Source organism: Myotis yumanensis, unplaced genomic scaffold (assembly GCF_028538775.1).
Source record: "Myotis yumanensis isolate MYYU_CA2020_CCGP unplaced genomic scaffold, mMyoYum1.0.hap1 SCAF_1, whole genome shotgun sequence".
NCBI classification, from domain to species: Eukaryota; Metazoa; Chordata; class Mammalia; order Chiroptera; family Vespertilionidae; genus Myotis; species Myotis yumanensis.
Window position 1 is genome coordinate 159,154,689 of NW_027223752.1, and position 26,101 is coordinate 159,180,789.

Consider the following 26,101-nt stretch of genomic DNA (forward strand, 5'->3'; position numbering starts at 1 on the left):
CCATGATCTGACAATATACCGGTACGACACGTGATAAAAGGAACACGCAGAGAGGATGAGGAGAAGGGCAGCCCTTGTGGGAGTTGAGTATCAGCCCTGCTGCTGGGGACTCGGCTGGACAGCTCACTGCTCCGACCCATCTCCCGTCTGCCACCCATTGGAAGAGAAGCCCTTCCTCCTCCGTTTCACCAGTAAAGTCCACTTTCACTGGGTCTCGTGGAAGGCACCTCACAGGGAAGCTCTAACTAGTGTCATGACCAAAAGTGGCACATGGCATTATAGCATGTGAGGATTTATCTTATTCCTTTAATAACCACTCAGGGACAGAACAATGTACTGTTTACCTTGATTCACTTGCCCTACGTGTGTGAGCATATGTGTGAATGTGTGCGTGATGTTTGTGAGTGTGAACTCATGAGGATGTATGTGAGTGTGTGATTGTGTGTGTGCATGGGTGTGATGTATGTAAGCTTATGAGCATGTGTGTGTATGTGTATGTGAGTGAGCATGTGACTGTGTATGAGTTTGAGTGTATGTGTGAGCATGTGAGTGTGATACTGATAATGGGAATTCACAGCTGCTTTTCAGATGTTCAGGCAAATGACCCACAGACTAAATCTGAAGATGGTTAGGAGAGGATCCAGAGGCCCTGGGCCAGCAGCTCAGGTGGTTAGAGGTTCGCCTGATATATCAAGGTTGTGGGTTCCATCCCTGGTCAGGGAACATATGAGAATCAACCAATGGATGCATAAATAAATGGAACAACAAATCTTCTCTTCTCTTCTCTTCTCTTCTCCTCTCCTCTCCTCTCCTCTCCTCCCCTCCCCTCCCCTCCCCTCCCCTCCCCTCCCCTCCCCTCCCCTCCCCTCCCCTCTCCTCTCTCTCTCTCTCTCTCTCTCTCTCTTTCTCCCCCTCCCTCCCTCTCTCCTCTTTTCTCTCTCTCCTCTCCTCTCCTCTCCTCTTCTCTCCCTCTCTCCCTCCCTCCCTCCCTCTTTCCCTCCCTCCCTATCAATAAATGAGAAGGTCTTAAGATGTTCTGTGTTGAAACTTCCCTTTCGGCAGTGTCCTGAGTAGAGTTGAACTCAGGATTACAGAGGTTCTCACACCTGGAACTGCCTTCCTCCCACATTTATGCCATGAAAATCCCATAGAGATGTGAATGCAACTGAGAGACACATTTTAGAATTCTAGGATGTATATTCTAATGTCAGAATAGAAATTTTCAACTTCAGACAACAGCTTCCTGACTTTTGTCCAAAAACTCAAATTCATGACAAAGGGCTCCAACTGTCACAAAACCCACAGCGGGATTGTGACGGGGACACCAAAATCTTTATTGTTTATGCGACGTTTCATTGCATTTTATCTGAGAAGAACTCCGCTTCCATTTGTAACAAGCCATGGAACAAGAAGCTGAGGAGAGAGTGAGACTGCAGAGTGTCGCCCTGTCTCTGCCGCCCGGCAGATGAGAGTCTGACTCCTCAGCTGGCTGCTGGGCAGTCTGTCAACTGTCCAAGCCTCCGTCTTCCAACCAGTGAATCAACCGATGAATCAACCAATGGATGCAAAACGAGAACGCTACCCCTCACTGTGGCGGAGGGAACTACGTAACAAACAAGGCACCTGACATCCTGCGCGACGGGTCAGGCCCTGGTCCCAGACCCGAAGGCTTCTTCTCTGTGGTTTCTTCCCTTGTGGGGGGACCCTTTCCTCTCAAGAAAGAATCTTTGAAACCCACATGCAGAAAAGTGTAAATGGCTGTGTTACCACTTTCCGAGTTAAATGCATTTACACGGTGGAAGAGCAGAGCTAAGCAGAGGGTCTCCCCATGTACACCAAGGTGAGAGCAGGTCAGTGAGACATTCCTGCCAAATGGGGCACACAGTGGGTGAAGGGTTAGGAGACTTGTGGGTCCAAAAGCCATTACTTGGATTTTAAAGGATAAAATCCATATAAACAAAATCAATTTTGAGAGATGAAAATCCATAAAGCAACTCTTTGGAAAAAGAGACAGGATCGGAACTGTGGTCTAACACCATCAACAGGGCTGCGAGACACAGGACAGTGCGAAAGGAGGGACATGGGGTGGAAGGGGCTGCAGTGGTCCAGACAGGAGGGCAGGCACCTGGACCTAGGGGCCTGGGAACAGGGCGTGGGGGAGTGGGAGAAATAAGGCTTACAAGGCCACGAGCAGCCAAGCGCCCAGGATGTGGACAGAGATGGTATGGAGGGTGGGGGTGGGAGAGAGGAGCCAAGCATAGCTGAGGTCCTGAGCCCGCTCCTGGGTACAGGGTGGGGCCGATGGGCAGTGTTTGGAGGCACGTTGGGATGTGGGCTGGTGAAGGACTTCACAGTGGAAAATGCAGGTGTGTGAGTTAGGTGAGCGAAGATGCAAAAGAGCATAGCACTGAGCTAGCAGGTTTGGGAGGAGCTGGAATCCAGAATGAAGGTGAAAGGGTAAACTTCGGAAAGAGGGAGCCTTCTTCCCCAGAAAAAAAAAAATAAAAAAGGAGAAAGATATGGAGACAGACGCTTCCTAACTCCTTGTTTTCCTCCTACTGGGGGCAAAAAGGTGTCTGCAGACATTGTCCCAGCCCCACACCATATGGGGTTAGAGGTACAAGGTGGTGGTTTATTTTACCTTAACTTCCTTAAAACACACACTTACCTGCAATATTTTCTTATGTGTAGGCTTTTGATGCTGCCAAATCTCTGACTTTTACCTTCTTTTGTTTTGCCACAGGAATAAAGGATTTTCATTTTCATTTTATTATTTTGCTACTGCTTTCTTTCTAAAATGTTTTTCATATTTACAGAAAAGTCCCAGATATTCTAGGAACTTACCTTTGTGCCAATATAGAAATTACTTAAATGTCATACACTCAAAAGCTATATTTAGGTGACATTGAACTTATGTACACGACTCACGCAGCCTTTTATAACCTGGGTAAATTTAATTCTCCACACTAACATTTCCTCCAGCACTTCACACGCAGATTCACAAAGGGAAACCAAGTACAGTGAGTAATTTGTTCAAAAGTATGTGTTTCTCTTGGTAAGTTTCTGACACCTCCTTGGAGGGAACTGGGTCAGAGCACACACATCTGCAGGATTGCAGTGAGGGGCAGAGGGGCGGGAATTCCATGTCTGACCCCGTGCCGGTGCCCATAAAGCTCTAAGGCAGGACCTCGGCCACCTCTCAGGTTCCAAAACACACAGGAAGCCATTTTATTATCTAAAAATATTTAATGGTCACACATTTCCATTTAATTTTTAAGTTAATATGATTTCAAATAGAGATTCATAGTGCACATTAACCAGTGGCCATGTTACTGCAAACATCCCACACTGAAATTGAATTAACACCACTTTGCATTTGAGTGTTACTTTAAAATATTCGGAAGAACTTTTCTATTTTCTCCTTTTTATTCACAACAGTTCTGAGTGGTACAAAGGAAAGAAATGATTACTCTCCCCCCCCTCCCCCCCACTACAAAACTAAGCCAGGGAGAAGTGACTTCTGAAGATGCCAGCAGCCGTTCACCTGAGAGGCCAGGCCAGACCCACTCTCCTGGTGGCTGCCTGTCTCCTGCCTGTGGACACATGGTCTCATTTCTGATACCAATGAAATGTTTAAAAATTGTAATCCACAGCTGAAAATGGATCAGAACAGATCTGGACATCATACTTGTCCCTTCTACATTAGACAAGGACTCATTTCCCTGGCAAATGAGTGACATGCACATGTGGGGGGTGGGGGTGGGGGGGCAAGAAAATATGTACATCACTTACCCACAATTGAAAGCCACACTGCTCAGACAATCCCTCTCTTTTCCTCTAATAATTCTTATTTAATCTCCTTTTCCACACTATTTCCAAACATCTCAGGCAATGCTTCCTAACACTGTGCTTTTTCCAACACAGAGGATCTTACTAGCCATAGAACCTACATGCAAAATGACATGGCCCTGGCTGGTGTGGCTCAGTGAATAGAGTATCGGCCACACACTGAAGGGTCGCAGGTTTGATTCCCAATCAGGGGCACTGTACATACAAAGTGACATGTATGTACAGCAGAAAACCATAGTGATTAAAGCCCTAGGATTCCTTAAATGCTTTCCAAAGTCATGACAAACACACTTTAAAATTCCCTGTTTATTAGCACTATTAAAAATTTCATTTAGAAAAAGTTTGCTTCGGAGACCGGGAAGATGGCGGCGTAGGTAAACACCGGAGACTGCCGCCGTGGACAACCACTTCAAAAATACAACTAAAAGTCGGAGCGGGACATCAACCAGAACCACGGGAAGGCTGGCTGAGGAGAGTCTCTTCAACTAGAAGCAAAAACAACAGCATTCCGACGCTCAGCGGAGGCGCAGTGTGGAAAATTTAAAGGTACGGCGGTGCGGTGGTGAGGGTGCGCGCGCAAAACGGGCTGGCGGCTGAGGGCGCGGTTGTCGTTTTCAATCAGGAGGGAGTCTCAGACTCTGGGCTACAGATCCGGGCCAGTCTCTAGGGACCCAGACTCAAACGGGAGAAGCGGGACTGTCTGGCTACGGCCCCTCCGAGGTTTGCAGCGGTTGTTGGGACAGAGAGGCAGAGCCCCTGGGGACGGACTGAGAGCGGCCATAGCTGCTCCCTCCCCCCGCCCTGTTGAACCCGCCCCGCCCAGGCCCTGCGCACAACCATTTGCCGACCGCCTCAGGCAAAGGCTGGAATAACGCCTCCCCAGAAGACAGACGTTTCCCACAGCTGATTCCTACAGCCAGTCGGCCTGGTGGTCAAATCCCTCTAGTGTTAACTACAACAATTAAGGCTTGGCTAGAACAAGACTGCGCACAGAGACCACAAGGGGGGGCACCAAGAAAGCATATAAGATGCGGAGACAAAAAAACATGACAGAAATGGAAGATATGGAGCTAAGAATCGCAATTTTGAGGGCTTGCCATAAATTTGTGCAGAGCCTCACGAAAACTAATGAGACCCTCGATGCTACGATAAAGAAATTAGAAAGTAAGCATACACGGACTGAAATAAAGAATATTATACCCAATAGCAGACCAGAGGAGCACAAGAATCAAACCAAAGATTCCACAAAAAACACCCAACTGGAAAAGCAAAATGAAAAAAGAATCCGAAAGTGTGAAGATAGTGTAAGGAGCCTCTGGGACAGCTTTAAGCGGTCTAATATCAGAATTATCGGAGTGCCAGAAGATGAGAGACAGCAAGATATTGAAAACCTATTTCAAGAAATAATGGCAGAAAACTTCCCCCACCTGGAGAAAGAAATGGACTTACAGGTCCAAGAAGCGCAGAGAACCCCAAACAAAAGGAATCCAAAGAGGACCACACCAAGACACATCATCATTAAAATGCCAAGAGCAAAAGACAAAGAGAAAATCTTAAAAGCAGCAAGAGAAAGAGGCTCAATTACCTACAAGGGAATACCCATACGACTGTCAGCTGATTTCTCAACAGAAACTTTGCAGGCCAGAAGGGAATGGCAAGAAATTTTCAAAGTGCTGAATACCAAGAACCTACAACCAAGATTACTTTATCCAGCAAAGCTATCATTCAGAATTGAAGGTCAGATAAAGAGCTTCACAGATAAGGAAAAACTAAAGGAGTTCATCACCGCCAAACCAGTATTATATGAAATGCTGAAAGGTATCCTTTAAGAAGAGGAAGAAGAAGAAAAAGGTAAAGATACAAATTAGGAACAACAAATATGCATCTATCAACAAATGAATCTAAGAATCAAGTGAATAAATAACCTGATGTACAGAACGAACTGGTGATTATAATGAATCAGGGACATAGAAAGGGAATGGACTGACTATTCTTAGGGGAAAAGGGGTGTGGGAGATGTGGGAAGTGACTGGACAAAAATCATGCACCTATGGATGAACTCAGCGGGTGGGGAGTGAGGGTGGAGGGTGGGGTGGGAGCTGGAAGGAGGGGAGTTATGGGGGGAAAAAAGAGGAACAAATGTAATAATCTGAACAATAAAGATTTAAAAAAAAAAAATTTCATTTAGAAGCATATTTTAGCATAAATGAGAAGAAAACATGTAAACAGATATGGCTGCAAGTTTTCCCTAATGAATGAGTGCATTCCTTTATGAGCAGCAAGCTCTTGAATTCTAGCTGTAGGAGACATCTGAGATGGTGAGAAGTACCGTATTTTTCTGTGTATAAGACGCCTCCCCGCCCCCACTTTTCCAATGCAAAATTAAGAAATCAATATTTTAAACATTTTGCTGGTTTCCATCTAAGGCCTTCTTCTTTTTTGGCATCTTAAGAAGTAGTTCTTCCTGTTTTCTCCACTGATCATACACTCAGTGGGAGGAGGTCCAAATTGTCTCTCTGCAGCTCTATTTCCATGCTCTTTTGCATAGCTGATTACATTCAGTTTGAATTCTGCAGAGTAAGACAATCGCTTACTGGTATTTGTCTTTTTAATTTTTGACATCTTCATGGACTCAGGACTCTGCTGCATCTGCACACTCTCCACCTCCACTTCCAATTATGGCATCAGTTGATATCAGTAACAATAAGGCTCGTGATTGGAGGAAGCCTGTTTGACAAGGTATGGGCAGCTACATACCTGCACAGCTCCCTCCTCGGCTGACTTCGTGTATAAGATGCCCCTCGATTTTCAGTCTAACTATTTTAGAAAAAAAATAGTGTCTTATACATGGAAAAATACGGCAATAAAACCAATGGTTTCACAAAACAGTAAAACCAAAGCACAAAGCAGGTCAGGAGCCAGCGTGAGACTCTGTGGACTCTCAGGGCGGGGATTCCAATGTCGTGATGCCCAGATAGACAAACTTCTACTCGGGGCCACTTACACATAACAACGAGAATCACACAGTGACAGGCACTCACCTATGTGCGTCTGGGCCATGACATCGGCTAGCCTGTGGGCGGCACCGCTGCCCCCACTTTGGGTGGATGAGGAAGAGGTTGTGGAGGTGGTGGAGCCATGGATGGCCTGGCTGATCCAGTGCTCCATGTTGATGCTGCCCTGGCTGGAGGTGGGCGTCCCCTGGGAGTCACCCTGCACGGAGCCTTCATCTTCCGAACCAGAGGAGGTATCTGTGTGACAGGAGAGTTAATATGCAGAGAATTAAAGAAGCAAACACCAATCAAACACCACTAACACAGATCTACGTCACACATGGACAGTTTAAGGACTTTCGCTTTGAACACTCTTGAACTTATTCCACTTCTTAGATCAGTTATTTTTTTTAGTACAATGTCTTTTTCCTCCAAAACATCTTAAAATAAATAGCTACAGAAGTTTTCTTTTGGCCTTAGAATCTCGGAGATTTCCTCCAATTTCCTCCACTCACCAATTTCCTCCACTCAACAGTTTGGGAAGAAGCCAAATGTATTTGCATACACACATCAAGTGAGGTGGCCGAGGGGAGCATTTTCTCCGAGATGTTGAACCTTCATGGATACAAAGTGAGATGTATGTAGCCCTCTAGTCCCGAGGTGGTTCCCTGAGCTATAATTTACCTTTAAGTTCAGTCTGAGTGCAAGACAACCACGCACCTCCCCAAAGAGTGAGGTATCAGTGAAGAAAATGGTGGAGAAGGAAGAACACACCTCACAAAGTATGTGCCCCCTACCTTCTCCAACAACCTACATGCTCAAAACCTTGCCCCCTTTGGTGAGAACAATAAATCATCACATTACACTTTATGATCAAATTAAACATATTTATTTTTACATTCACTTTTAAAATAATTTTTTAATTTTTCAATTACAGTTGACATATTAACTTAGTTCCAGGTGTACACCCCACTGACTGGACATTACATAACTTACTAAGTGATCATCCCGATAAATCTCGTACCCATCTGACCCCATACATACTTATTAGAATAAAACTGACTATATTCCCTATGCTGAACTTTATATCCTCATGACAATCCTGTAACAACCAATCTGTACTTCTTAGCCCTTCCACCTTTTCACCCATCCCCCAACCTCCCTCCCACCTGGTCAAAATGTTCTCTTTATGAGTCCCTTTCAGCTCTGCTTGTTCATTTATTTTGTTGTTTAGATTCAGCTGTTGATAGATATGTATTTATTGCCATTTTAATGTTCATATTCTTATCTTTTTTCCTTCTTCTTCTTAGAGAATACCCTTTAGCATTTCATGTAATACTAGTTTGATGGTGATGAACTCCTTTATCTTGTTCTTGTCTGGAAAGCTCTTTACCTGTTCTTCAATTCCAAATAACACCTTTGTTGGGTAAAGTAATCTTGGTTGTAGGTCCTTGCTTTTCATCACTTTGAATATTTTTTTTTTAATATATTTTATTGATTTTTTACAGAGAGGAAGGGAGAGGAATAGAGAGTTAGAAACATCGATGAAAGAGGAACATCGATCAGCTGCCTCTTGCACACCCCCTACTGGGGATGTGCCCGCAACCAAGGTACATGCCCTTGACCGGAATCGAACCCGGGACCTTTCAGTCTGCAGGCCGACACTCTATCCACTGAGCCAAACCGGTTTCGGCGACTTTGAATATTTTGTGCCACTCCCTTCTGGCCTGAATAGTTTCTGTTGAGAAATTAGGTGAAATCTTATGGGAGCTCCCTTGTGGATAACTAACAGCTTTTCTCTTGCTGCTTTTAAGATTCTCTCTTTGTCTTTAACCTTTTGCATTTTAATTATAATGTGTCTTGGTGTGGGCCTCTTTGGGTTCATCTTGTTTGGTACTCTCTGCACTTCCTAGACTTGTATGTCCATTTCCTTCACCAAGTTAGGGAAATTTTCTTTTCTTTTCTTTTTCAAATAGGTTTTCAATTTCTTCCTCTCTCTTCTTCTTCTTATAGCACCAAATGTTGGTATGCTTGAAGTTGTCCCAGAGGCTCTTTATATTATCCTCATTTCTAGGATTCTTTTATCTTTTTGCTATTCTAATGGGGTGTTTTTTGCTTCCTTATATTCCAACTCACTAATTTGATTCTGACTTCATTTACTCTGTTGATTCCCTGTAAATTATTCTTATTTCTGTTAGTGTATCATTCATTTCTGACTAGTCCTTTTATATGCTGTTGAAGGTCTCATTAAGTTCACCGAGTATCCTTCTAACCAGTATTTTGAAGTCTGCATCTGGTAGATTACTTGTCTCCATTTTGTTTACTTCTTTTTCTGGAGGTTTGTTCTGTCCTTTCATTTGGGACATGTTTCTTTGTCTCCTCATTTTGACAGTCTCCTTGTGTTTGTTTCTATGTATTAGGTAGAGCTACTACATCTCCCAGTCTTGGTAGAGTGGCCTTACATAGGTGTTCTGTAGGGCCCAGTGGGGCAGACTCTCTGATCACCGGAGCTGGGCCTTCATGTGGGCTGTGTGCACCTTCCTGCTGTAGTTTAGCCTTGATTGTTGTTAGCACATAAATGGAAGGGATTCACCCCCAGGCTGATCAGCTTAAAGGACTGACTGCGACCACTGACCTCTAGCGAATGTGGGAGATCATCTGTGCAGGGGCCCACCCCACAGAGCAGGACTTACTTCAATGGGGCTCTGGTGCCCACTGAGTCCACCCTTTGAGTGTGTTGCCTATGGAGGTGGTTGGATGGTGATGCTTTGATATAGTCTTTAGCTGTTCACTGGGTATATTGGTCCTAAGGCCTCCTAGGAGTTACAGGCAAGGTCAGCCGCTGACTGTGTTCTGATGGGGGCCACCCAGCATGCTTTGTAAAGTAACCTGCAGGTGGCTGCTATTTGTGCTGAGCTTAGAGGTGCCCAGGAGCAGCCAAGCTGTGAATCAAGGGAGGCTACTGCTAATGTCAGGCCTGGGGTCACTTAGTGAGAGGTAGGAGAGATGCTGAGGCCAGATGCTGCTTGTTTGAGAGTTTTTAGGAAAATCTGAAGCATGAGCCAAGACAGGCCATTCCTAAGGAAAAGCCACTGAAAACTACTTGAGTGGCCCTAAAAGTTGGATGAAATGGGGTCTCAGAGAATCACCAGACAGGGCAAACAGTATGAGCCAGGTTGATGGAGTCTCAGATATGGTGCCTGCCTGCCAGCTCTGTGGGTGGAGGGCTCATCAAAAGACAATGGCCTCTGCCAACACCTTTTTCTGGCAGAAAACTGCCCCCACAACCTCTCACCCTGATGCCAGGCAATTCAGTTCCTCTCTGTATGTCTCTGGTGCCTTTTAAGCTACTGGCCTAATGGTAGAGCTCAGAGGGAGTGATTCTGAGTAAGTCCGTGCATAGGCCCTTTAAGAGGAACTGCCTGGGACTTCAGCAGCCCTCTGTCTTCCTCAGCCTCAACACACATTTATTACCTTACAGCTCTGGAAGTCAGACTCTACATCCCTTGGCGGCCTTAGGGGAGACTCTCTAGTCCTTAGCCTTTTCTAGAGGCACCTGCATCACCTGCACCCTTGGCTCTTGGCCCCTTCATTTATCTGTAAAGTGTAACACTCCAACCTCTGGTCCTACTGTTTGTTTATCTGTTTTTCCTGACTTTGACACTCTTCCCTCTCTTATGAGGACCTCCTCTGCCCAGTTATATTGATATATAATTGATATAAGTTTAAAGTATGGCATAATTGTTCAACTTATATTGTGAAGTGGTTACTATAATTAACTTTAGTTGGCATCCATCATTTTACAGGTACAAAAAAAGAAAATGCAAAAAAAATATTTCTTCTTATTGATGAGAACTCTTAGAACTTACTCTCTTAATTTTCATATTATTTCCTATTAACAGTGTTAATTATAGTCATCACATTGTACATTACATGCCTAATAATCTACCTTGTAACTGGAAGTTGGTACCTTTTGGCCACTTTTCTCCAATTCCCTGTCCTCTTACACCTGGCCTCTGCAAACCACAAACTATCTATTTTTCTATGAGGTTTATGCTATGTTTTGTTTTTTAGATACCACATATAAGTGAGATCAAATAGTACTTGTCTTTCTCTGTCTGAATAAGGACCTTTTTGATTATAGTTGGTGCACCCCATTAGTCTAGGATAACTGCCCATCTTAGGACCTTAATCATATCTGCAAAGTCCCCTTTGCGATATAAGGTAATATACACATTGAGCAATTAGAACATGGATATCTCGGGGGGGGGGGGGGCATAAATCTGTTTACCACAAGCACCATTAAGAAAAAGAAGGACAAATTATAGTTTGCAAATTGTATATCTGATAGAGGACTTGTATTCAGGTTATATAAAGAATTCTTAACCAGTAAGAAGACAAAATTTTTTTTAAAATGGGCAAAAATTTGAAGAGACATTTCAACAATAAATATACTAATAAAAGGGTAATATGCTAATTAGACTGGACATCTGGACAAAGCCACAGTGGCAGGGGCCGAGGCAGAAGTGTTTAGGGACAATCAGGCCGTCAGAGGAGCAGTTAGGGGGCGGCCAGGTCGGCAGGGGCAGTTAGGGGGCAGCCAAGCCAGCAGAGGGGTAGTTAGAGGGCAATCAGGCCAACAGGGGAGTAGTTAGGGGGCAATCAGGCTAGCAGGGGACCAGTTAGGGGACAATCAGGCCAGCAAGCAGATGCAGTTAGAGGTGATGAGGCAGGCAAGCAGGCGAGCGGTTAGGAGCCAGCGGTCCTGGATTGTGAGAGGGATGTCTGACTGCTGGTTTAGGCCCGATCAGTTGGATACCCCCCGAGGGGGTCCCAGATTGGAGAGGGTGCAGGCTGGGCTGAGGGACACCCCCCCATGCACGAATTTTGTGCATCGGGCCTCTAGTCCTATATAATAAAAGCCTAATATGCAAATCAACCAAATGGAGGAACGACCGGTGGAACGACCGGTCGCTATGATGTGCACTGACCACCAGGGGGCAAACGCACAACACGGGAGCTGCCCCCAGCCCGCAGGACCCAGGTCAGCCACAGTGGGTGCCAGTGGGGGCCCTCTGATCACCCTGCTGGTCGCCCCGCAGATTAGCCCTGATCGCCAGCCAGGCCTAGGGACTCCACTGTGCACGAATTTCATGCACTGGGCCTCTAGTGTACAAATAAGCACATAAAAAGATGCTTAGCTTTATTTAGGAAATGAAAATTAAATCACAATGAGATACCATTTCACATCCACTAGAATGACTATAATAAAAAATACAGATAATATTGAGTTGGTGAGAAACTAAAATCTTCATACATTTCTATTGGGAATGTAAAATGGTGTAGCAATTATGGAAATAATTTTGCAGCTCTTTAAAGTTAAAGTTACCATAAATCATTAATTTTACTCCCAGGAATCTACCCAAGATAAATGAAATTGTAAGTATACACAAAGATATGTACATAAATGTTGATAGCATTATTCATAATAGCCAAAAACTGGAAACAAGCTAAATATCCATTAACAAGGAATGAATTAACAAAATGTGGCATATCTAAGGGGAAATAGTTCAGCAATGAGAAGGAATGCATCCTACAACTCAAGAATGCTACAACATGGAAGATGCTCAAAAACATTATGCTGAAGAAGCAAAATGCAAAAGAATCTATTTCATGATTTCATTGTGAAATGTTTAGAATATTTATAGAGGCATATAAATCAGATCAATGGGCTGGAGAATGGGAATTAACTGAAAATGGGTATAATGAAACTTTTTTGGGTGATGGAAATGTTCTAAAACTGGATTATGGCAATTATTGAACCATCTGGCTATTTTTTAAACACTTACAATGGGTTAATATTATGGGATCTAAAGTATACATTAAAAAAAGTATTAAAAATAATGCCTTTCCTGAGGAATTATCATGTCCTGCAAGAGCTGGGCATAATATTCTGCAAATAATAACAGTATCAAATTGGTTGATAGTGTTTGACAACTTTCTAATGATTATTTAAGAAGTATATTTTTTTAAATCTCCAATAATTATTCTTTTTCAAAAAAAATATTTTATTGATTTTTTACAGAGAGGAAGGGAGAGGGATAGAGAGTTAGAAACATCAACAAGAGAGACACATCGATCAGCTGCCTCCTGCACACCTCCCACTGGGGATGTGCCCGCAACCAAGGTACATGCCCTTGACCGGAATCAAACCCGGGACCCTTCAGTCTGCAGGCCGACGCTCCATCCACTAAGCCAAACCTGCCAGAGCCAATAATTATTCTTAATTTTTCTACTTTCCCCTTCCTTATGTGTTTCTGCTTTATAAGTTATAATGCTCTATTTTTAGGTATTATGTATGAATCTTCATTCTTATGTCTTCCTGGTGAATTGCTCATTTCTCTTTATATCTTATACTACTTGGTCTTGTTGTCTATCTTGTCAGATATTAATATAGACTTGTTTACCTTCTCATGCTTAAAATTGCATTTATATTTTTCATCATTTTATTTTTAACTATCCTTATTTTTATATTTAAATGTGTCTCTTATAAACAACATATAGATGTATTTATTTTTCCTTTTTACCTAGTCTGAAGATCTCTATCTTTTAATTGGGTGTTTGGTTCATTTACATCTATAATAATAAAAGCGTAATATGCAAATCAACCGAACGACTGAACAGCAGAACGACCGCCCGGACGACCATGCTATGACACCCACTAGCACCAGGCCAGCCAAGGAGAGTGTAGTGCGATTGGTTGGGGGCCTGGCCATCGCCCCATGATTGTCCTGCAGAGGGAAGCCCAGGCCACCAGCCAGCAGTGCAATCAATCAATGGGGGGGGGGGGGGGGGGGGGGCTCCACGATTGCCCCAAAGAGGTAGACCCATGGACTGTGAGAGGGAACAGGCCAGGCTAAGGGACCCTGTGCCCCGAGTTCACGAATTTTGTGCACTGAGCCTCTAGTCTATTATAATCATTGGTATAAGTGTGTTTAAAGTTAAGATTTTACTACTTGTTTTCCTATTTATTCCTCTTATTTCTTATCTCTGTTGATTTTCCCTGACGTCTTTTCTATTGACAACTTTTTAAGAGTTTCATTTTATGTCCTATATTCTCACATGTATCTCTTCCCATGCTTTAGTGGTTGCTCTAGGGCTAAAAATATGCATCCTTGATGGCTCTACATTTGGTCAATATTGTAACTGCTCTTCAAACCTACAAACTTCAAACTTCTTCCTACTTCAGAAATGTAATAACCATACAACAGCATAATTAGATTTATCTGTCCTTGTCTTTTGTGTAACTATTGTTTTAAAGCAAATTATAAAGGGGCAAGATAGTATTTTATGTTTTTTCAGCTATTCATTGTTTCCAGTGTTCTTTCTGTTTTGCAGATGTAAGTTTTCATCTCATATCCTTCCCCATCAGCTCATATGCCATTGCTGGCATGTTTGCAGAGCAGTTCTGCTGGCACCGTGTTCTCTCAGTTTTCAAGGTCTCATTATTGCTTTATTTCCTTTAACATCCTTGCTTACAAAGGATACTTCACTGGATATGAGTTGACAGTTTTTCCCCTTCCGTTTAGGACATTAAAGGTATCTTTCCATTGTTTTCTGGCTTCTATTATATCTTCATAATATTATATTATCTCATACTAGAGACCTAGTGAACGAATTCGTGCATGGGTGGGGTCCCTTGGCAAGGCCTGCAGGGATTGGGCCGAAACTGGCAGCCCAACGCCGCCTGCCACCCCTGCCTGCCACTCCCGTTCATCCCAGCCCCACTGCGCCTGCTGAGGGCTCACGCCCAGTCAGTCCTGATCGGGAGAGGCTCGCACCTCCATAGTGGCGCTCGCCAGCCATGAACCCTGCGTCTGACACCCATCCCGAGGGGGGTGGGGGGGCCGAGATGCAATCAGCCCTCCAGGTAGTGGGACATCCTTGCTGACCTGGGATCTGGATCAGTTCAGCTGACATTCAGGCCAGTTGTCAGGAGTCACCTGGTGGCCGCTTTTATATCGTTTCTTCCTTGCAGAGTGTCTAGGGAGGGGAAGCAGCCGCAGTGCCCGGGGCCGACTTCCAGGAGGCCAGTGACATTGTCAGGATTGTGCCAGTGGTGCTGGTCCGTCAGTGCCTGGCCTGTTCTCTGGAGATTGAACCTGCAGGACTACTGAGGGAGTGAGTAGCTGCCGCCAGGGTGGGCCACCAGGAAGGGTCAGTCAGCTGAGCAGCACTCCTGCTGTGGGAGCACTGACCACCAGGGGGCAGCTCCTGTGTTGAGTTTCTGCCCCCTGGTGGTCAGTGCACATCATAGCAACTGGTCAACCGGTCAACCAGTCATTCGTTTGCTTAGGCTTTTATATGTATAAGGTGTCCCAAAATTTACGCAAGATTTGAATTTTGCGTGAGCATTAACAACAACAACAAAAATAAATAAAAGCCTAATTTTACTTGGTTTATTGAGTCAGATTCTAATATAGGTTGCCCTTTGATTTCAATTCCTTCAATTTGATAAGCATTACCAAGTACCAATTATGGCCCAGGAGCAGGGACAATGAAGACCAATGAAGACCACAGCTTTGTGTATGTGCCAGCAAAGCCGTGGAGGCCATTTACCTGATGTGTTATTCCATATATAACCCTATACGGTATACTTTATGAATAAATAAAAAATTTACAATTTTTAATTATAAACCTGTGTTTTCTATCAAAATTACTTCTTGCGTGAATTTTGGGACACCCTATATAAGATACCTCATAATCATATATCTCATATGAAGATATGGGCAATTATTCATAATTGTTCTCCAGTCTATAATGTATCTGTTTTCCTCTGATGAGTTTTAAGATTTTCTCTTAATCTTTGGATTTCACAGCACACTGACTTTTATGAATTTTAGGTTTGATTCTTTTTAGACTTATCTTGCTTGGGGTTCACTGAATTTCTGAATCTGTATGTGGAAATTACATCAATCTAAGAAGTTTTTGACCCTCATTTCTTCAAATAGTTTTCCTGCCCTTTTCTCACACTCTCTTCCTTCTTGGATTCCAATTACAAGTATGGTAACACCGTTCCACAGATGCTTGAGGTTCTGTTAACTTTACTTTAATCTTCTGTTTTTCTGTTCTTAAGTTTGGTTCACTTCTCTTGATCTCTCTTAAAGTTCAAAAACTATCTTTTTATCCATCCGATGTTAAACTGATCCAGTGCAATTCCATTTCAGTATTATACTTTTCAGTTTTAGAGTTTCCTTTAATTTTAAAAATATTTCCCTTTCTCTGCTCAACTCAAATATTAAGACAATATTGTTTTTTTTACTTCTTTGACATATTTTCACTTGATTCCCTGGATAAATCTTTTACAATCAGATCTGAAAACCCCATCTTCCTCTATATCAGTGGTTCTCAACCTTCCTAATGCAGTGACCCTTTAATATAGTTGCTCATGTTGTGGTGACCCCCAACCATAAAATTATTTTCGTTGCTACTTCATAACTGTTATTTTGCTACTGTTATGAATCGTAATGTAAATATCTGATATGCAGGATGTATCTTCATTGTTACAAATTGAACATAATTAAAGCACAGTGATGAATCACAAAAACAATATGTAATTACTAGAGGCCTGTTGCATGGGCCTTCCCTTCCCCTGGCTGCTGGCACCGGTTTTCCTCCAGTACCAGGGACCCAGGCCTTTAGTCTCCACGGCTCCGAACAGAGCCTTCAGTCTTCCCTCCGCCGCTTCGCCCCTACATATGCAAATTAACTGCCATCTTTGTTGGGTTAATTTGCATACTCTCCTGATTGGCTGGTGAGCGTAGCGGAGGGACAGTTAATTTACATGTTTGTCTAAGACTATATGTGTTTTCCGATGGTCTTAGGCGACCCCTGTGAAAGGGTCGTTCGACCCCCAAAGGGGTCGTGACCCACAGGTTGAGAACCGCTGCTCTATATCGAACACATACCCAAGTGCTTTCCAACAGAAATGTAATGGGAGCCTTAGATATAATTTTAAACCTTCTAGCAGCCACATTATAAAATACATGAATAGGAACAACTAACTTAAATAATATATTTAACATAAAATATCCAAAATATTGTTTCAACATGTAATAAATACAAAAGTTAGTGAAATATATTTCAGTCATATTTTCAATACAAACTCTTCAAAATCTGTATTTCATGCTTATAGCAAATAGAACTGAGACAAGCAATACTCTGTGTTCTTGACAGTGGATCAGTGGCTAGCTACAGAGAGCAACCTGGAGCCATTTCGTGTTGGTTTTCTACTGATTCCTTTTACCATGGCCACAACTTACACCTCCTGTTTCTCTGTATACCTAGTGATTATTTATTGAATATTAGATGGTGAATTCTATCTTACTCGGAAGCCTTGACTTTTACTTTATTTATTTATTTATTTTTAATATTTTAATAATTTTTATTTCTTAAAGTATTACAAAGGGTATTATATATGTCTCCTTTTTTCCCGCCCTTGACATTCCCCCGGCCCCTACCCCCCACCCCCCCCCCGCCCCGTGTCTTGTGTCCATTGGTTAATCTTATATGCATGCATATAAGTCCTTCAGTTGGTCTCTTAATCCCCCCCCCCCAACCCTCCCCAGGCTTCCCACTGTAGTTTAACATTCTGTTCAATGTTGCTTTGCTTCTGTATCTACCCCTGTTCATCAGTCCATACTGGTCCCCTTTATTTGTCCCAACCTCACTGGAGTAGTCTCAACCTCACCAGGGCCGTTTCAACCTGACCGGGTTTGTCCCTACCACACCGGGGCTGTTTCAACCTGACCGGGGTCATCCCTACCTCACGGGGGCCGTTTCAACCTCACCGGGGTCCTCCCTACCTCACGGGGGCTGTTTCAACCTCACCGGGGTTGTCCCTACCACACCGGGGCTGTTTCAACCTGACCAGGGTTGTCCCTACCACACCGGGGCTGTTTCGACCTGACTGGGGTCGTCCCTACCTCACGGGGGCCGTTTCAACCTCACCGGGGTCGTCCCTACCTCACGGAGGCCGTTTCTACCTGACCGGGGTTGTCCCTACCACACGGGGGCCGTTTCGACCTGACCAGGGTCGTCCCTACCTCACGGAGGCCGTTTCAACCTCACCGGGGTCGTCCCTACCACACCGGGGCCGTTTCGACCTGACTGGGGTCGTCCCTACCTCACGGGGGCTGTTTCAACCTGACCGGGGTCGTCCCTACCACACCGGGACCGTTTCAACCTCACCGGGGCCATCCCGACCTCACCGGGGCCATCCCAGCCTTACCGGGGAAACAGGAAGTTTGGCCCTCTGTCCCCTGCCGGCGGCTCCCCACCAGACAAAATCTCCAGGCGTTCCTGGTGGTTGAACATCCAGCACTCCTGCCCTCCACCAAGTGCACAGACTGCCTGTCTGCTGTCCCCCAGCGCCCCACAAGAGACTGGGACCAGCAGTTCCACAGTGCCGGCCGAGTCAGGCCCAGCCCTGGCCGGCCCCGGACCCGACTCTGCCCCCCGATTTCGTCCCTCCCAGATGCAAGGAGCTGAAATCTGCAGCCTGCTGGGATGGGCTCTGTACTTGGTGTCACATCCTACTCAGTCTCAATGTTCTTTCTCTCCTTCCAGCTGTAGAGCTTCCACTGGACCAATTTTCCCATGGTTCTGTATGATAGGTGTTTGTCTGATATTTGGTAGTTTCGATGTTGTTGTGTGAGGTAGCACGCACAGGTCTCTTCCTTATGCCGCCATCCTGGTTCTCCTGGGTCTGCTTCTTGAGTGTGTCTCCCATGGCTGCGAGCAGTTGAAGTCTGCAATTTGTTGGGATAGGCTGCAAAAGCGCAGGTGGGTCTTTTTGTGCACCTGGCACAGCTTGGATGGGGATGTAAATTGATTAGGGCTGAGACTCAGGGAGTCGCCATGGCGGAGCAAATAGCACTGGCTGAGTCTCCGCGGCCCCTTGAATCTCTGCCAGGGCTTTGTGTCCCCCAGTGCCGGCGAGCAGCTGTGCAACAGAGTCTCCCTCGCTTTCTGATGGCTGCAAGGCCGTGCTGCCTCTCCCCGTAGGGTCTGGTGCCTCATGATCCCGCCTGAACCCGCTCAGTGGATTTGAAAGTTTGCAGAAGCAGAGGCGTTTCTACTTGTGAGTCTGGCACAGCCCAGATGGGAATGTAAATTGCGTAGGGCGGGGTCACAGGGAGTCGCGGGGCGGAGACTCAGCGGCCCCTTGCCTATCCAGGACTCCAGGACTTTGCGTCCCGACTTTTACTTTAGCATTTACTTCGATTACTGGTTGATTCTCTTGACCTTGAGCAGACATGGAGCTATTTTTGGCTAGCATGGATCTTTGGAAAGCTTCAGTCCCTTTATGTCCCATGAACTTGGATCTCAGCCCTCCTCAACTTAGCAGGGTGGCCATGCTTTCTCAGACTCCCATCTCTGTGCCACGGTCTAAAGATTTCCCCAGGCAGAGAACTGGGAATCGTGGGGCTCACCTCATGGGCTTTCCTGCTCTCAGTTCAGTCCTGTGCTGCTTGAGATCCACAGAGTGTAATGATCCTAATAAGATCTTTTCCAGACACTATGACACCGTCAGCAACTACTCATTTCATGCAGAGAATATTAACTCCAGAAATATTCCTTGCAGAGCAGTTGTCATGAAATGAGTTCTAACAAGTTACCAGCAACCAGAAAGAGAGAAAATGAGCCAAGATTCTGTTCAAGCAAGTACGGTTATAAAGAGGCATTTATGACTGTACACAATTATTTCATGTGACATTATCACTAGAACTCCTGAATGACAGTTTACAAAATGCATTATATGGTGTACATGAAACTCCTAGTCAAATAATTAAATGCAAATGTTACACTCAAAACAACGGGACTGATAATATTCTTTATATTTTGCAAAGACATTTGTACAAGATTTGTTTTCTGAAAGTTCTGGCTTTCATCATGTATGACACTAACATTTCTGAAGATGGATTTAACACGGAGAAAAGCATATACATGAATAATAGCTTAACTGCTTGCATTTTAAACTCAACATTTCTCAAAACAAGTAGTTCAGAAATATGTCCATTTTCCTGAATATGCCCAGTTCCAAACATTTGGTCAAAAATATTTTAAGCTGGAAAAAAATATATTTTAAGTTGGTTTGTTGGTAAGCCCATTCTGTTTGTTGCACAAATAACATATAAAACTAAAAATTTTCACTCCATTATAAAATTTTGGCTAATTATAATGAACTAAATAAACAGAATTGAACATGTTAATTATGCTGATTTTTAAATAGTCCCAAATTACATTGAGGCTCAGCATAAAGAAACAAAGGAAAGTAAGTAAATTGGCCAAAAATTTTTTGCCAAGGATACTGTATTGTTGAGATGAAGAACATTTGTTGGACTATTTTTAAAACAATGACTAAGGAATACACTATTTATATGTTTTGTCTTATAAAGCTCAAGACTTTTACCTTTAACTGCATGCAAAGTTGAATACTTAAGAGCTGTTTGGAGAATTACTAAAGATACTTTATCACATCTCTGAGTTGAAGTGGGAGCTTCATTACCCTCACTGCTTGCAAACACTCAGGATTAATCCTCAAAGACCTCCAAAAGTGTTGTCTATGTTCAGCTATTCTTATTGCACCTTAAGTTTCTCTTATGAACAAAGATAGTGGCATTCAAAACTGCACAAAGTAGTGTGCAAGGTAACTTAGGTGTGTAGAAAAGAAACTTAGGTTTGGCAACAACGACATGAATAATGCTAGAACCAAAATCACAGAAAAACAAACATCAAGTAGATTGGGCTTAATGTTTGTAATAGATAACCTGGATGATTTAGCTGTGTGCCTCACTTTGGTTTTGTAGCTCATGAGCTATACACTATAATTATTTGAGTAGAGTGAAACAGAGAACTTAAGTAGTTACATAAAATTCAAGACTAAAAAAAAAAAACAGTATTAAAATCAGAAATGTAAATGGGATATAATCTTCAACCATTTAGATTAGGGATCAGCAGACTATGGACCAAACCGGCCCTCTGCCCATTTTTATAAATAAAGTTTTATTGGCACACATACATACCCCATTCACTAGGGCCCACAAAGACCAAAATACTGTCTGCAGTTTAAGGAAAAGTTTGATGACCCCCAAGAAAAATTTAAGAGCCTAAATTTTTCAATTCATTTGGTTTCTTAATACAAAATTACAACATACTTATATTTTAAAGACTTGAGAATATGTACATACCTGTCTAAACAAGAAAAGTGCATGTTCAGTTAGAACTATGGACACTTTTGCTATATCAAGTAGTAAATAAAATTTTATAAGACTAAGTTTTTCATACTTATAAGTCTTGATGAAAAGTTTAAAATACATATTTATATAGATACACACAAAATGATGGTAACTTTCCCTCCAAATTTAATTGAGAACATATATGCTGTTTCTGACCTGTGGGTCACAAAATCTGAGTTAGAGCACCATTGTTCTGAAAGCTAGAAAGACTGTGACTGCAGGGCTGGCAGTGAATGAACGCTAAGGCATGCTCGCCTCGGCTAAGCCGACGGTGGGCCTGCCGCTCACCTGGAGGTGTGTAGGCATCCATCGAGGTCTGCACAACCAAGGACCTGCGTTTGGAAGGCATAGGCACTGCCATCTTCCTTTCTTTGTGTTTCGCAAGCGCTGCCTGAACAGCTTCTGTGTGGACGTCTGAAACAAAAGGAGAGCTCAATTACTCCATTGTTCGGGGACGTGCTGAAAGCCCAGGCTTTTTCTCCTCTCTCTCTGGTCCTGTGGAGTAGTTTATGAATGGGTGGGGAAGAAGGGGAAAATGTGAACCTGCCAGCTTAAGAGCTCCAGTGAGAAGACATGCACATTCGTTTGTAGACTTTTAATTATTCATTTTATTACCCTAGATTCTGTATAAATAACAAGTGCTGGCTGCAAATTTATGTGTGATTCTTCTTTTCTTAGGGTGAGTGCACATGACCTTCAGATATTTCTTCTCGTTTTCAAGCCTCGTAATTCATTTCACTGTTAAGGGAGGTATGTACACCCTACTAGCAGTCAGTAATGATTTAGCTAACACGTACCAAGAACTCAGAAGTGTGTCAGGTGTTTTGTGTATGTTAACTCACTATATTAACTCCACAAATATTTACTGGCTGCCTGCTTTGTAAGGTCATGTCCTCAGGGCAGGAGAGGTGGAGAATCAGGTAGATGAGGTGCTATGAATCACGCAGCTTACGTTCTTTTCTTTTCTTTTTAATTCTTACCCAGGATATGTTTTTTATTGATTTTAGAGAGAGAGAAAGGGGGAGAGACAGAGACAGAGGCAGACTCAGAGAAACACCAATGAGAGAGAGAAACACCGATCGGTTGCCTTCCATACGTGTCCTGACCAGGGTCGAACCCACAACCACTTGTTGTAGGGGACAACACTCCAACCAACTGAGCCACCTGCCAGGGCCATGCAGCTTACTTTCCATTGGGGGGAAACAGACCATTGACAAGTGGTCAGAGAATTAAAACAAGGAAAACAAACTGACTGAGTGGCCACTTCACTGTGAGGCCAGGGACGAATGCTCTCACTGTGAAATCTGAACGGTAAGAACGAACCAGCCACTCTGTCAGGACGAGAAGGTCCAGGGAGAAGGGAAACCCACTCAAAGGCCCTAAACTGAGATTGAGGGTGGTGCTGGCAGAACAAACAAGACCCTGGGAGAGGGGTGCATAGGGTCAGGGCTCCTATTCTAAATCTGACAGGGAGCACCAAGGGATCCTGAGGGATGACATGATCTGGTTCCGTTTTGATGGGATCATTCTGGCTGCTGTGAAGAAGGCTGCAGAAGGAGAGTGACATGAAGGCAGCAGTCAGGTGAGACACAACCACAGTCACAACATACACGATCATACAGAGGAGGGGCTCTCAGTATTTCCATGTCACAGAGGAGCAAGTGGAGGTAAGCAGCTCTCCCAGATGATCCAACTGGTGAGTGGCATTGCCAGGGTTTGAACCCAGGTGTGAGTACCCCAGGGCCCAGGCCCTTCACCACGGACCACACTGTATTCCTGCAGTTCCTGTGAAAACTCCACCCTGTAAACAGCTAGATAGAGCAGGGTCAGCCAACCACCACCTGTGGGACACGCAGCCTGCCTCCCCTTTGTGTAAATCATGTTTTATTGGAATAAAGCACACCTTTACTGTACATGCACACACTGTTTGCTTCCACGCTGTATGTGACAGAGACATAATGGCCCAAAAAGCTGAAAATACCCGTTATCTGGCCCTTTACCGAACCATTCGCCAGCCCCTTCTTGGAGCACATCAGGTACCAAACACAATGAACGTGTTCTGCTACACTTTGTTCAGCTTGTGTGTGCACCACTCTTTTCTCCTCAACGAGACTCCAAGTACTTGGAGGCAAAAACCGAGCTTCTGGTCACTCTTTCTTAAACTCTCAGATTAAAAACTGATGAATGAATGACTTGGATTCATGAGCTAAAACTAAAGAGCTCATCTAGGAGGAGGAGAGAGTCTATGAATTCTTCACCCATCAAACACTTTCAGTTTCAAATGACTCCACTTTTAAACTTTTTGGATATAATTAAAAATTTACAAAAAACATGCAAGAACAGTACAGAGCACTCCCATAAAGTTTTACCCACATTCACAATTGTTTACATCTACCTCATCGCTTTCTCTGTATGTGTTGTTTTTGCTAATCATTTAAAAATACATTACAGATACCATTCTCCCCTATACCTAAATATTTTAATGTACTTCCTAAGGACAAAGATTTTCTCTTGTAAATTCTCAAAATCAAGAAACTGAACAAATATAATACTACATATAGTACTATTATCCAATCCAAGGTCCATGTTCAAATGGTGCCAATGGAATTGCTTCCATGGTTGTTATGTCTGTTGGTCTCCTGTAGGTACACACAGTTCCAGGGTTCCCCAATAATCTGAATGGAATTTATACACAGACATGGGGGCTCCCTGTGTTGTGGCTCACTCTTACCCAGATTCCCCTTTTAATGCCCAGCTGTTTTGACAGGCCCAAAGTCTTTCTTCTGACACAGTAAGCCGGCAGCACCACAGCTTTCAGCTTGGGTTTGAAAAGTTCCACACGAAGGCATTTGGAGAGTACCTTCATGGCAAAAAGCCAAGTAACTGTGAACCTCATTCTGCTCTGCCCTTCCTTCACACAGTCCTTCCACTTCTGCCTACGTTCAGGAGTTGCTCTCCAGTGCACTCAACTCATTATTGTTAACATTATTGTACTACGTGGGAGGGTAGTCTGATACCAACTTCAGAACCAGACCCTACAACCCTACATCAGTTTTTTTTTTTAAATTACAGAATTTAGTAAGATTATTCAAGTCAAGCAAAATATAACTTCAAAACCCACTTTAATGTGACTGATAACCATCTTAAGGGAAGAGTCTCACCTAAATTAAATCCATAAAACAAATTTTCAAATTTGTGACATTAGTAAAAAACATGATAGGGTCAACTGAGACTATCTAAAGCTAAGAGGGAAGAATAGCTCATACCATCACTTGACCATTCCCCCAAAAGAAAATTTTTTAAAAGAACTCACTTCCAAAATTTGGAGTAAATGTCACAATTTTCATGATTATGTTGCCTTTATTACAACTGTTTTAAGTTAAACTGTTTAAGAAGTTGTTAAAACTGAAGTTTCCCTCCAGACATTCACTATGACTCCAAGTCTCAGCTCAGTTGCTTTAAGAAAATATTTTCAGTTATAGGTATTCTAATTACAAGTTACACTTAAGGGAAAAACTTCATATAAGAATATATTTGATTGATCCAATTTTACACAAAAATTCTTCCTCTGGTTAGTTAATAGCCAATGAGAAGCAAATCAGCCAACAACTACTCAGTTGATCTCCCATAGATCTGGGATGAGTTCACCTGAGTTACAAATAAAACGAAGAATCAGTGATGAGAAGAGAGAGGTAAGATGCAGCCTCATTATTTTACTTTTAGACAGCTTCTGGCACTACCAGCAATTTCTGTTTGGAAAAAAGAGTCAGCATACACACTAACCTTAGGCAAATCATTAAACTTCTGGAGAAACATCCATAAAATAAAGGAGTTATATTTAATGATCAAACAAATTCTTTTCGAAAAGGCAACTCTCTGTTCTATTTTAATTACAGCAGGGGTTTTGTAAAAATTCTACAGGGTTCTAAAAATTCCAGGGAAATGCAATCAGATTTCTACATCAAAAACAAAGGGCAACTACTAAACCAGTGGTTCTCAACCTTCTGGCCCTTTAAATACAGTTCCTCATGTTGTGACACAACCATAAAATTATTTTTGTTGCTACTTCATAACTGTAATGTTGCTACCGTTATGAATCATAATGTAAATATCTGATATGCAGGATGGTCTTAGGTGACCCCTGTGAAAGGGTCTTTTGACCGCCAAAGGGGTCGCGACCCGCAGGTTGAGAACCGCTGTACTAAACAGAGCCAGCGACCTGCTCAGACCCTGGGAGGGGTCTTGTTCCCCAGTCTCTGCAGCACTCAGAGGCATCAGCGGCCACCCGCTCCCCAACGGCGGCCAACGAAAGCCATTCACTGCCCCTCTCCTTGTCCCCCGAATCAAGCAGGGACACACCCAGAAGAGAGAAATTCCCTTCCAGGCCAAACTCATCATTCCAATCAGGAAGATTTACCTCCTAAACTCCCTTTAGCCTTTTCTTCCAAAACACCAGTTTTTAGGAAAGTGACCAAAACAACAGCAACAACCCTGAAACCCATGCTTCTATTGAGAGGGAGGATGTGCACCTGGGGTTTATGTGGCACCGAAACACCACTGCACATGTTCACCTTTGTCCTCAGTGCCCAGAACAGTAATTTGACCTCTCCTGCTTAAGACAAAATAAACACGACCACTGCAACTGATACCCGCTCTTTCTTAAATAAAATTTTAAGTTTTGCATCCTCTTAACATATGGTTTTTCTTCTTTTGCCTCAAACTTGGTATTCTCTTTTCCTCCTTATTTCTTCTCCGATCATGATATAGTCCTTATAATTAGATAGCTTGTGTTAATTTTGTTTTTAAAAACTGAATGAATAATGCTGAATATGTACTGAAAGGTGAATGTGTCCCTACTCTTTGACTTCCGAAAATTTCTCCACCTACTGTTCCCTCAAAGAAACTTGCAGAATTTTTCTACCCATTTAGTTCTGTAAGCAGAGATTGTCTTTCTGTCAG

General features: G+C 43.3%; 1 protein-coding gene across 3 annotated transcripts in view; it reads right to left on the reverse strand.

The window, feature by feature from the left end:
* The window catches only part of DIP2C (disco interacting protein 2 homolog C), a 388,615-nt gene that overhangs the window by 126,969 nt on the left and 235,545 nt on the right, over nucleotides 1–26,101 (reverse strand). For all 3 annotated transcript variants that reach the window (XM_070391030.1, XM_070391022.1, XM_070391038.1), the window contains 2 exons: nucleotides 21,431–21,556; nucleotides 6,891–7,100 (listed from right to left, as the gene is read on the reverse strand). In XM_070391030.1, the coding sequence (XP_070247131.1) occupies nucleotides 6,891–7,100; nucleotides 21,431–21,556 (336 nt within the window). The remainder of the gene's footprint in view (nucleotides 1–6,890; nucleotides 7,101–21,430; nucleotides 21,557–26,101) is intronic.